Source organism: Sarcophilus harrisii, chromosome 2, assembly GCF_902635505.1.
Source record: "Sarcophilus harrisii chromosome 2, mSarHar1.11, whole genome shotgun sequence".
In the NCBI taxonomy this organism is placed as follows: Eukaryota; Metazoa; Chordata; class Mammalia; order Dasyuromorphia; family Dasyuridae; genus Sarcophilus; species Sarcophilus harrisii.
In genome coordinates this window covers 403,454,121-403,467,273 of record NC_045427.1, presented here as the reverse complement: position 1 = coordinate 403,467,273, position 13,153 = coordinate 403,454,121, and the positions used below count along the sequence as shown (strand labels likewise).

At 38.3% G+C, this 13,153-nt stretch overlaps 1 protein-coding gene across 8 annotated transcripts in view; it reads left to right on the top strand.

Annotated features, from left to right (window-relative positions):
• LOC100920600 (rho GTPase-activating protein 7) overlaps positions 1 to 12,387 on the top strand; it is a 111,027-nt gene extending 98,640 nt beyond the window's left edge. For all 8 annotated transcript variants that reach the window (XM_031953637.1, XM_031953641.1, XM_031953640.1 and 5 more), the window contains 6 exons: positions 357 to 582; positions 4,855 to 4,969; positions 6,716 to 6,907; positions 7,410 to 7,627; positions 9,361 to 9,534; positions 11,762 to 12,387. In XM_031953637.1, coding sequence (XP_031809497.1) covers positions 357 to 582; positions 4,855 to 4,969; positions 6,716 to 6,907; positions 7,410 to 7,627; positions 9,361 to 9,534; positions 11,762 to 11,867 — 1,031 coding nt within the window. In that variant the 3' untranslated portion in view covers positions 11,868 to 12,387. The remainder of the gene's footprint in view (positions 1 to 356; positions 583 to 4,854; positions 4,970 to 6,715; positions 6,908 to 7,409; positions 7,628 to 9,360; positions 9,535 to 11,761) is intronic.
• Positions 12,388 to 13,153: the final 766 nt, after the last annotated feature.

Below are 13,153 nucleotides of genomic sequence, written 5' to 3'. Positions count from 1 at the left end.
TCAAATTTACCTTACACATAGAATATGGTGTAAATTCTTGTTTCTGTCTTTACATTTCTTGGATAAGAAACTTAAGACAGTAATCACTTCCTACATAAATAATTCCCACTCTAGTGCAGGCCCTCATATGTGTGGACTAATGTATTAGCTTTCTGGATGGTCTCTGTGCCTCAAATCTCTTTCTACTCTATTTCAAAGTCCACAAAATGATATTCCTAAAATTCTCTGAAGTTCTATGAAGACATCAAATTGTGTAAATAATATTTTACTCCAAGTGGGCATACCTTCTAGCCATCAGTTTTTCCCCTGGTCTCCTTTGTCCCCTCAATAGAGTCTATTCTCTCTTTCCCTTCCAGATCTGCCTAAGGAAGAACAGTTTAATGCTGTACAAGCTGCCATTCTCCTACTTCCAGATGAAAACCGAGAAGCCTTGATTATCCTTCTCTTCTTCCTCCGAGACGTTGTAAGATTCGTGGAAGAGAACCAGATGACTCCCACCAACGTTGCCGTCTGCCTCGCCCCATCTCTTTTCCATCTCACTTCCGTCACTTCCTTTCGGTCAGATAATCCCACATCTTCCAGGTATTCTTCTCAACTGGCAAATTTCTATACCCCACTTCCTGATGTTCGCACAAATGAGAGAATTGTAGGCTAGGCAATTCTCTGTTGATGAACCAAGGGTTTCTCAATCAGACATTGGGCCCCAAAAGTAATCTGATGATTGTGGGTCTGAATTCAGTTGGCTGAAATCTGCCTCTCTTTTACTGGACTGATAGTAGTTTGGTATTCATTAGGAAAGCTAGCAATATCTCTCCACCAGGGGCTCAGTTAACGACCTTATTTTAGTTCATGGGTCTGGGAGTAGAATGGGAAAGGGCAAAAATGGAGTTCTTTCAGGAGGGATCCAAAGGAATTCCAACAGGCTAAAAGAATAAAGTCTAAGAAGATGAGATTCAGTAGGCATCAATATAAAGCCCCACACTTGGGTTCACCGAATTAGTAATCAATTATATAAAGCACAAGTTAGGAGATGCATAACCAGGTAACACTTCCCATCAGAAAGACCTGGCTAATTTTTAGTAGATTGTAAGCTCCAAATGAGTCAACAATGTAATGTGATAGCCTAAAGGCTTTGTGTTCTTAGGCTCAGATGTGTCTAGAAAAAGGGTCATATTAATTCATCTATACTACAAGTCATGATAGCATTATGATTACTGTCTTTAGTTTCAGGCAGGACATTTTAATAAAAATGTTGATACGTTGGAGTTTATCCAGTTTAACCAGAAATGTGAAGGGTACGAATACTATGCCAAATGTTAATATAAAGAAAATAAAGGTGTGTATCCTCCAGAAGATGAACCAGTAGGCTTAAGGGCAAGATGACAGCTGTCTTAAGTATTTGAAAGGCCCTGATTAACTCTGCACAGCAGGACTAGAAGCAATAGGTAGTAGTAGTTTAAAAATATATATATAAGTTCAATGTTAGGAATAACTTCCTAGCAATTAGTTTCCCCAAGTTGGAAGGGGCTGCTTTGGTAGGAAATTTCCCTATGCTAAGAGATTTGGGATAGAATTAGCAGCAATTTTGTAGAGTAAATTAATTGTTCAGGTATGGGCTTTACCCAACCTCTCAGACCCTAATTTGTTAATGTTAATGTTAAATTTAATATTAATATTTATTATGTTAAATTTTTGTTAATTTATACAATAAATAATGTTAAAATTTGGTGGTTCTCTATAGCTAGAGGATTGGGACTGGCAAATATGGGGACAGGCTTTGTAAGTTATTTCATAAAGCTATTTTTCCTCTGCAAAACAACCCTAGATGATAAAAATTTGAAAAAAAAAGTTTACAAATTACCCTATCCACCCAGACTTATAGAAACTATTTCTGAAAAGGAAAATGTAATTTGCTACTTTGATGGTATAGCTTTATATCTGAAAGGAGAAGAGAAGGAGGGTAAATGGGAGTAGAAAGGGATTATAATAGTGAAAAAAAATGCTGTAATGGGAGTCAGAGACCTGACTTGTAGATGTATCTAGACCATGAACACTTCTCCATTAAGTGACTTCGGATAAATCACCTTCTTTGGGGCAAAATGAGATGGATGGCTCAGATGATCCTTCTAGCCCTAGAATTTAAAGCCTCTGGGGCATCTTGATCTGGACAGGTTATCCAGAGAATTTCTTGTCTATCCTCTCTTGTGTAGCTACTCTACACAGAAGGTTGTCTGTCTGCTTTTGAAAAAGACTACAGAGTAGGTGATCCTTCTGTAGTTAGTACTACTGTGGGGGCATGAGTATGGAGAGGACTCCAGCAGAGGACAAAAAAGAAAGATTCTGAGAGAGTAGATTTGTTAAAACACAAAATAGCTTCCCTGATGGGATGATATTTTTGATATTATCTCTCCGTTTGACCTTCCTCTATAATCATTTTTTTATATCTAATTGGGTAAGGCTTTCTGTCTGAAGCTTTCAGCTCTCCTAGGGCAGGGACTAGTCTGTGCTATTCTTTATAATAATACTCAAAGTAATCTCTTATATTATGTGGTGTCTTATACATTTCAAAGCACTTAGGATTCATGTGAGAGCATAACTTCCTGAATTTGAGCTTTATAATCATCATGGAAAAATATAGGGTAGTTATGAATTGAAGCAAAAAAGATGAAGCAAGTTATTCTTGATTGCATAGCAAACTGGCATGAGAGCTGACTAAAAACCAACAGTTTTCTTCTGGTGTTTCATTGTGGCGTGGAGATGATTCTGGGTTCTTGAGGGCTATGCAAGTCGAAGGCAAGTTCTGACAGATTCTATCAGACTGGAAGGACTTCAACTATAAGCCAGTGATGGGCTGTTGACCAAAGCTTACAACCAGGGGCTTGGCAACATCACTAAAAGATGATTTTTTTATATCACAGCAACTCACAAAACTGATAACTATGGAAGACAAGAGGGATTGTCATCTTGACTAATGAAGGGGAACATCCATAGCACATGTCTTTTAGAGTATTATGGTAAAATAATAGGCATAACACTGAAGGATTAAGAGAGTCAGGGATAAAAGAGAGCAGAAGACACAATCACTCTATCTTCTTATAAGGAATTTATAGTGATATGTGATTCAGAGAAAACAACAAAATAATGTATTTTCTGATATTAAGGGTCAGTTGGTGTATAAACAATAAGTGCTATAAGAATTTAGGAAAGGTGCCATCATGGCAGGAAGGAAAAGACAAGCTCCATAAGGGAAATTGGCTAGCCTTGAAGGTTGTTGGATTTGGATGGCTGCAAAGGAGTCTGCCTGTTACTACTTATTACCTATATGAGCTTAAGTGATTCCCTCATACTTTCTGGGCCTCAATATCTTTGCAAAATAAAGGGGCTGACCCAGAAGCTTCTGAGTCATTTCTAACTGTGATCACAAACTTGAGCTTGGTGGAGAGACCATCACAGGTATTACAGAGAGAGGTTCAAAAGGACTGGAGGCATCAGAGAAGTGAGTCTTAAGTAAGATTTGGAAGGACCAATTCTAGAAGGACCAGAAAGGGCTTAAAAGGACCTGAGTAAGATCTCCCGTGTTGTGGCAAAGAATTAGTGCTGGGGAAAAGAGCAGGCTAGTTTGCATTTTTTCATCTCATCTTCTGCCTCATCCCAATAGAGCCTTCTTCTTTCAAGTTCCCTGGAGGGAGAGAGTCGGACACTGGTAAAAACTAAGAAAGGGGCAGAAAGCCTGCAAATCTTCCTGGTGTGGAACTGGGGCTAGGACTGAAGAAATAAATAGTAAGCCAGTGGGGAAGAAAGAGTGTGTAGGAATTGGGATTTAGATTGTTTTTATCCACATGCAACAGGAAATGGCTTCAAAGAGTGAGTGTTTTCTTTATCTTATTATAAAAGAAAAAGGCTTTGAACCTTACATTCAGATAAGTAGTTATTAATGTTTGACTTTGGGACTCAAACTTCAAAGAGCCCAGACTGGGGCTCTAGTGTAGAGTCCTTATCTGTAAAGGAGGCAGAAGAATGCTCCCAGATAATGATATTGGAAGGGAATTTGGTGATGTCACCAGAGAAGGGAAAACATGGAACCTGCTTAAGAATGAATACGAGTCTCCGCTTTACCCTTACACACATTCTCCTTTGCTTCCACTGAGCCTGCTCATTGAGATGGCAGAACAAGCTTTGTTCTTTGGAAAGAGGAATTAAGGGACATTATTTACGTGGGAAAAAAGCAGAGGCATACTTGTAAAATATCAAATGGTTGGTTTTTTCCCACATTCTTCCTTGACTTTGATGGAGATTGTGGTACATATTCCTGCCAAGATCTGTTGCCTTTATGTGCAATGTGAGGCTCCTTCCAGCTCTAAAATGATAAGATTTTATGGTCCTCTGACAGACAGTGAAATGCAGGGAAAGCGTGCTGGATTTGTAGTCAGAAGATCCAGGTTAGAATCTTATCTCTGTCTGTAATTTTTCTTATTATTAGTAAGTCACTGTTAAGTTTGGGGTCTAAAATTTCATCTGTTAAAAAAAATGGGCTTGAAAGATCAGATGACCACTAAGTTCCCTTCAAGTTCAAAATCTATGATTCCATGGGCTCTCTTCTCTGTTCTTTGACTAGAACTTTCCTCTTCTTGCCTTGAGTTTCATGTAAAAGTAAAGGCTTGGGAAATTGCCCTGCAAGGGAAAATCATGGGGTTTTTAACTGTTGTTTCCTATTCTACCTTGTTTCCCTCTGCTCAGTGTAGTTATAAGGCCAGACAAGGGTTGGGGTAAGGGTGCATGCAGTGTGGTGTCTTGGGATTACCTACAGGTTTGGGTGTTTTCTAACGGCCTCCCCACCTGACTGTTTTCTCTCAGGTCCAGTCAGAGGAAATACCATGTGGGCAAGCCTGATCAGAGAGACCTGAGCGAGAACCTGGCTGCCACCCAGGGCCTGGCACACATGATAGCAGAATGCCACCAGCTCTTTCAGGTATGGCTACAGGCTCTCATGGGAACTACTTTAAAGAACACAAAACCTATTTTCTTTCAATTGCTGCTTGCCTAGGATAGGGTGTTCACCTTCAGAAAGTCAGAGCTACAAGCAGCAGTGTGCTGACCACTGGACCTAGACTCAAGACCTTTGGGACAGGTTGCCAGTTTTGTAGCTTAAGAAGAGCTGGTCTATCAGGAGTTGAGAGGAGAGAGGGCAGGGGGAATGATTTGAGAGAATAATTTTAGGAGGTTTATGTATATCCAGTTTTCAGCTTCACATGGTTTCTTGTGTGAGCATGTGCTTAAGAGGTATAATGTAGAGCAGGGGCTGGGGGGAGGGAGGATGAGGGGTAAAACTAAAATTGAGACGGGAGCCATGAATCCATATACAAGAATTCTTGTGGATCACATATTAACTACATTTATTATACTTTGATTTGATTAAATATTTCCCAATTATGCAGGCCCCATGTCAGATACCTCTGATGTTAGGGTGTTAAGACTGGAATTCAGGAAAACTTAAGTCCCAGGCTCAGTTTCACTCTTCTCTGTTTTATCATCTTTTAATTTGGATTAATAATATCTGCCCTGCTTCAGTTCCAGAGACAGCATTAAGTTAATGTAGACACATCATCTGGGATGGATGGATAAAAATATTTCTCCTCACCTTCATCCCAAGGCATTACAGCCTTAACTGTACTTTAATTGTAAAGCTGTTCTGTAATGGCTGAGGCTTTTTAATCTGGTGACATGATATCCCTTTCTTGGTCTAAGTCAGTACCTGCCTTATTCTTTAGCAATGGGGGATAGAGTCTATGGTATTCCTTCTCAATGGGGTTTTGTTTAGCATTACACAGATATTCAATAGAGTCTATTTAATAAAGATTTGTTCATTCAATAGGCATTTATGAAGTGTTCTAAAATAAGTGGTAGAATAAGGACTAAATTCAAGCCCTGTGAGGAACATAGAAATGTTTAGATCAGAGGTGACTCTAGCTGCACAGCCTATGTGTTAGTTGTCTTTCAGCTCTTGTCATCTTCCCCAGTAGTCTGTAAGTTCCCTTTAGCGAAGGACTTTGTTTTATTCTTTTATATCATAAAGAAAAAAGAACTTCATAAACATTCACTGAATGAGTAAGAATGAAGGGCTTTGTGGAAGTAGAACTTGAATTGAGGTTTGAATAAGTGAGGAGGAAACCTCAGAGTTGGGGAATGGCACAGAGATGGAATGGATCTGGTAAAAAGCATAATCCTTATCCTTGGGTATCACATCTTCCACTCTACTCTAGATCAGTTGCTTCGGGATGGTAAAGAAGACCATACTAGGAGGTAGCTGTGCATTCTTGCCCTAGTTCTGCCAACCAGCTCTGAGATCTCAAGCCAGTTTCTTCATCTTCTAGTGCCCCAGAACACTAGTTTTCTCATTGATAAAAGACAATAATAAGTCTCACCTTGCCAATTCATAGGGTTGTTGTGAAGACCAGATGACAATTGATGTGAAAGTATTTTATAAATTACAAAGCCTGATATATATATATATATATATATAGAGAGAGAGAGAGAGAGAGCCATATATGTGTATACATATATATATGTCAGTAACTTTTTTTTAGTTGAGTATCTAAACTAAATAAATCTAATTTAAATAGACAAGTACTATTGAAACTAAATAAAACAAGTGAGAAAGTAGATGGTAGAATAACATGAGAGTGACCTTGTTCTTCCTTGACTTTACCCCATGTAGCTGCCTACAAGTTATTTGGAATCCAATAGATGCCAGAAACCCCCATTCTCTGAAAAAAGCCTGGTCAGTCACTCAGTAACATTGAGATCTTTGGAGAAGTCCATTCAAGACCTGCTTCGAGATTCCAAGGACAAGTTCCGAACCTGGGCTAGCCGCTTTTGCTTGGATAATGTGGAAGTGGCCAATAAAAAGGTAAACTTTGCTCCTGTCTAAATGTTGTCCTAAGCTGCTGAGAGGGTTTTCAGAAATATCTGAGGATACACTGAAGGTTTTTGCTTTTATCATTTCTTTGATCTTACATTTCCCTCTCTTCTGTAAGTAGAGGTAGGGAAGAGGGGAAAGTTGGAAGAAATATTGGGGTGGGAGCAGATCTCCAGGACACCCCTTCCTATGTGACCTATAGACAGCTATAATCTGGTGTTTCCAAGAAATTTATGTCCTAGGATCCCCATGGAGAAGGTGCTCTAGGAAATATTGTAAACTTAAATCTGTAAAATGAAGTACTACCTTCTTTACAGGATTGTTGTAAGACTAGATAAGCACCTTGTAAACTAGAGAGTATCATATAAATTTGAGATTTCAATTTCTGCATATAAACAGATTAGATGGGCTTAAAGGGAGAAGTCAGTTTGAAGTTTGAAATGAACTTTCAAAATCTCCTTATCTCTGCTTCCTCCCCCTGGCCGGCCTACAGGTGGAAGAGAACTCTCATTTACTTCTGTGGAAAGCCTCCATTGACATCCATGCTGCTCCTCAAGCTATCCTCCTTCGGGTGCTTAAAGCTCAGCCATCCTGGGACCACACTCTGCAGCAGGCTGTTGTCCTAGAAATGCTGAATGAAGAGGCTGATATTTACCACTACACAGTGAAAAGCATGACGCCGCTCCCTCCCCAGGACTACGTGGTGCTGCGGTGAGATCCAGCAGCCAGCCGGAGCTGCTTGTAGTGTGGATGAAGTTCATCCTTCAGTCACTAAGTATTAAGTGACTGGGAGAGCGTGGGGATCAGGCATTAATTCTTCCTGATACAGGCCCTGCAAAGTGCTGGGGAGACAATGAAAGAATAGTATCTAAGCTCACCCATGGGGAGAGATGCAAAAAAAAACTATCTACACAAACTATATAGGGGAAATTTAGAAAAAAAGCCAAAAAAGGGAAGATGTGAAAATTAGGAGGGACCACAAAGGCTTCCTATGGAAGGTGAGATTTTATCTAAAGAAGCTAAGAGGCAGAGGCAAAGTAAGGGACAGCCAGGGAAAGATAAAGCATCTCATAGGAGGAGCAGTCCAGGAGGATTCTGATGCTCAAGGGAGGATTGCACATTTGATCCTGGAAGTGAAAGAGCCACGGAAGTTTGTTGATTTAGGGGATAACTCTGCTTTAGCAAGATCATGTTTACAGCTCAGTGAACAAGGTGCTAGTTTTGGAGAAAGACTTGAGGCAGAGAGGTCAAGCAGCAGGAACAAAAATGGAAAGCAGCAGGCTACAGCAGGGGTCTCAGGCGTGAGGATTTGTACCAGCTGGTCACGTCAGAGCAGAGAAGCGGATGTAAAAAAGAGATCTCAAGGGGTAGCTAGGTGGTACAGTGGATAGAGCACTAGCTCTGAAGTCAGGAGGACCTGAGTTCAAATCTTGCCTCAGACACTTAACACTTCCCAGCTGTGTGATCCTGGGCAAGTCACTTAACCCCAATTACCTCAGGGAAAAAAAATCTTACTAAGGAATAATCAGCAGGACTCCACAATAGATTAGGTGTGGGAGGTGAGAGGAAGGAAGTGAGTGAGGCAGTTGTTAGGTGGGGAAATTTGGAAGGGCAAAATGTTTTGGGGAAAAGAGGAGTTCATTTTTGGGTATGTTGAATTGGAGGTATTCATTAGGTAGTTAAAGATAAAAGAGTGGAGGTTAGCAGAGATAGTTGATGTTAGCACCAAATGAAACAGTACAGTCCTGAAGGAGAAGAGGATCCAGGACAGAGCCTTATGGAACACCCATGGATAGTGGTGATAACTTGGTTGAAGATCCAGCAAATAAAACTGAGAAGAGGAGGTCAGATGGATAGGAGAAGGGATCTTAAATAATTGTTCACAAAATTTTGAAATATTAGAAATAGGAGGCCTTCTTGAAGGAGGAGACGGTTTTGGAACAAAAGTATCATTTTACTGAACAGGCAGTAAATTTACAGAATTTAAACATATCTTGAAAGATATTATAGGCTAAAAATATAACTAATTGAATGTAGAATGACTTTATTTACATTAAAGAATTTTGAAGAGAAAGTTAACTTTTGATATAGGTATGATGGAGTGATATTATAATCAGCAGGAGTCCTCAAAGGTTCACTGTCCCTCAGACTGTTGGAGGGCTCGACTATAGTAAAAACAAAAACTTTGTTTTGTGGGCCTTTAAATAAAGAAACTTTATAGCCCTGGGTGAGGGGGATAATCGTTTTTAGCTGCCGCATCTGGCCTACGGGCTGTAGTTTGAGGACCCCTGTTATAATGTATTCCCACAACCCATTCTTGACTGGATGCCCCAGAATTCTTGACTGGATGAATGGAGCTGACATTTTTGATATATTTATAGTGCTTTTGTTATTCTATGCCCCAGGAGGTCTGGGAGCTCAAACTGGACTTCTTTGTTTTTTAGGACCTGGAAGTCATATCCCCAGAATAATAGCTATGTTATAGCTGCAACCTCTGTATGGTATGAAGCTGCTGAACTACATGGAGTCTTGGGAGAGGTCATCTTGTGTCAGTATCTGATTGAAATGGTGGGACCTGAAAAATCTCGAGTGACTCATATCTGCAGGAAAGATACCAGGTATGAATGGATCTCTTCTCATAAAGTTAATTCCTTAATGGGAATAGTGAATGGCATTTACTTAAATATATTCCTTCCCTTCTATCGTGGCTAATCACTTTAAGTGGGCTGCTCCTACATTCTGTTCCTCCTTAGTAAAGAGGAAGGAGTTGCTGTGAATTAGGTCTCCACTTCACCTTTAGTAATGGTAAACAAATATAAGCAGTGGGGTGAAGGCTCTAATCCTAGAGCCTAGGATTAGTTGAGCTTCATAACTAGAATAGTTTTTTGTTTAAGGGAAATGCCAGCTGTCAAAAGGTACCACAGAAGTCTATTAAATACAATTATTTTAAAAAATACTCCAACTTCTAAAGAGTTCTTTTGCATTACAATCTAAAATATTTAAGGAGACCTGGAGTAGACCAGAGAAAAGTATTAAACATAAACTTTTAACACTTAGCCAGTTGATATTTCCTTTCCTGCCCTATTATGGAAGGGCCTATCTCTCTGTAACTAAAGTTGCAATTTCTGTTATATATAAAGCATTAGTTGGTTGTTTAAAGGTCTGAGGATTATAGGTCACAGAGAGAGCTTAAGGAGACCTAAGGGATCAAATAAATTTAAATCCCTCTATATTACAGAGGAATAAAGAAGCCCCAGTGAGCTCTGCAAAAGAAAGTTGTCTTACTGCAAAGTCAGCATTATTTTCACTGGCTGTACTACAAATCAGATGATTGCAGATCACTACCATTCACAGATGCTTTCTCTTGAGTGGCTAAAAGAGCTAACTATAAGGAATTGTAGAGAATTCCATCAAACAAATTTTATTAAGCATTTTCTTCCCCTAAGAATGCTATCTTCTCCCCCCCCCCCAAAAAAAAAGGTCTTTGGCCTTATGTAACTTAGTTTATATCCAAAGGAAAGTTTTTTTAGATGAATAGGAATCGGGAAAGAAATCTGGGGTTTTATTCTACTTCTGCAACTCACTCATTGGTAAATTGCCTTGAGCAAGTGAATCTTCTCACTTGCTGGACTTTATTTTTTAATTTGTAAAGCAAATGGAAACAGTGACTACTAAATCACTTTCATTTTCTGACATTCAGCGATTTGGAAATAAATATTTTGTAACTGATCCCTAAAAAGAACTTATTTTATTTTAACAAATTTACAACAACTAAATGCCAACAATATGTAGGACACTATGAGAGGAAGAAAGATTAAGGTAGAGTATTTTCCTTCACAGTCTAGGAAAAGAATATAAAACCCACAATAAGCTATTATTTTTTAAATGCCTGTAAAATCTTAAGGAACTGTGTCTATCATCTGAAAGAATTTAATGGAGATTTAATGGAGGATGTGGTATTTGAATAAGGATAACAGACAGAAATTGGATAGGAAAAGAAAGTCGTTACGGGTGCAGAAAATGCTATGATAAAAACCATGTCTGAGTTCCAAGAGTGGGCCAGTATTCCTGGAGCATAGAAGGGAGTTAGTGTGAGATAAGACTATAAAGGAAGAATGCTAGATTGTGGGCAGCTTTGAAAGCCAAACTAAGGAGTTAGCTCTGTATTTAGTAGGCAAAGGAATTATAGAATCTTTGTGATAGACTAGAACCAGAAGAAACTAAAGATGGAAAGACACCCCTCCCCAAAAGGAGAAAATTTAATTGAGAACGAGTAGCATGCAAATAGCACTGAAAATTGTTTAAATCTGATATGAAGAGACTATGCAGGAAAAACATTTGAGAAGATTCATCTGTGAAGTTGATGGTAGAGCCAGTCTAAGGAGATTTTAACTAGTTTTTCTTCTTTTCCATTTACCTGAAGACATGATGCAAACTTGTCTAGTCCTCTCCATTAGTTGAGTACTCAGTCCTATGGGTACTCAGCATCCTTTGTACCTGAGAAAATACAATAGATTACAAAATAGCCCAATAGTGAAGAGACAAAAAAAATTGAGTCTGTTACTTAGATCAAAAAATTGGAACTCACAACTTCTCAATAAGTACTCAACTCAATTTTTCTAATTAACTCTTTTTGGAGGTCTCCACCATGAAGGTTAGCAACTCATCAGAACAGGATCACTAAATTTACCGAGACAGTTCTACCAACATTTATTTACACATAACTGCTGTTTCTTTTTGGTTTCTTCTTCACCCTTCCTATTTCCTTACCCTTTCTTCAGAGCTAGAGACTTCCCTTCACTATATTAATGCCTGTAACTTAATTTCATTTTTGTTGCTTTGCAGAGGACGGACTTCTAAATGGTACAGGAATGTTTTCGGGCATATGTGTGCAGCTGAATTGCTCAGGTTAAAAGACTCTTTTCAGTCTTCGAACTCAGAAGTCAAATAAGCCCAAAATCTGAAGCCAGAGTTGTTTTCGTGGTGCAGTTAATTGCTATGCCCTTCAGCCATGTTTGGAAATATGTGGATAATGGAATGCTGTTTTTTTTTTTTTAAACAACTGATAATCAAAGAATATCTAAAGGAATATAATTGTATAAGAAAAAGCTGTTCTTGGAGAGACTCTATATAGGAGGATATTAAAGGTCAAACTATTTATATAAAAACCTAATCTTAACATCCCAGAAATAGTCAAAGTGATGGTTTAAATCTATGCTGTGCAGTAAGTTATTAAAAAACTTGGTGATTACCTAGATTTGCTGATTTTTTTTAATGATGAAGTTGTATGTCACTTTTTAAAAAAAAAAATTTGTACAAATTGCTGTAAAATGTTCTTTATTTTTTTGTTTGCTTGTTGTTTTTAGCATGGAAAGAGTATCCTGAAAGCCTTAAAGGTCATAAGATGAATTGCCATTTATTTCCATTTGTGATATAAAACACTGTTAATAATAAAGTCATTAATAAATTGACAGTCATGTAAGAGTATAGTACTTAAAAGAAGGAAAATTGAAGAAAGAATAATAAATTTTTTATTAGAAGCCAGAAAATAGGTACAGAAAGGATCTACTTCCACAAACTAATAATATCCACTATGAAACCTGGGAAAAATCTTAGTTTAAAGAGGCTAAGACATGTGGGACGAACACCAGGATACCTGGCCTATGTCTTGCTAATGACTCACTTAAATCCAAGTAATTTGCACCTCAAGATATCGTCTCCATGTTATTGGTCTTCTTCCAGATCAAACAATAATAACTTTCAGTAATATTTTTTCTTTTTTTTTTCTTTTCAGTTAATTTACCATAAAGCCAATGAGTAAGGAATCATATCATGTGCATGTGATTTATACAATTGATAAGAGTGTCATCTATTTGTGACACAATATTTTAAGTAAATCATTACTGCTACTTTTAGTGTAGCTATTGCATAACATTGGTTTCATCAAAACCAATAAACTGCTGAAAGGAAGTCAGACTATCCTGTATGATGCATAACATTTTTTTTTTTTTTATTAAAAGGCCTATTCATTTGGTTTTTGAAACCTCATTGGATAATTCAGGAAAAACAAAAGAATTTACAGAACTAAAGAGAGGGCCTATGGATGGGCCTCTAATTCCTTAGTGCCTCAGGCAAGGTCTTCTAAAGTAGAGGCTTCCTCACAGAGTTCCCTCCCTGTTTTAAATTAGGGAAAACCAAATTTATGGACAAAATATAGGTAGATGTGTTCATTAGTGT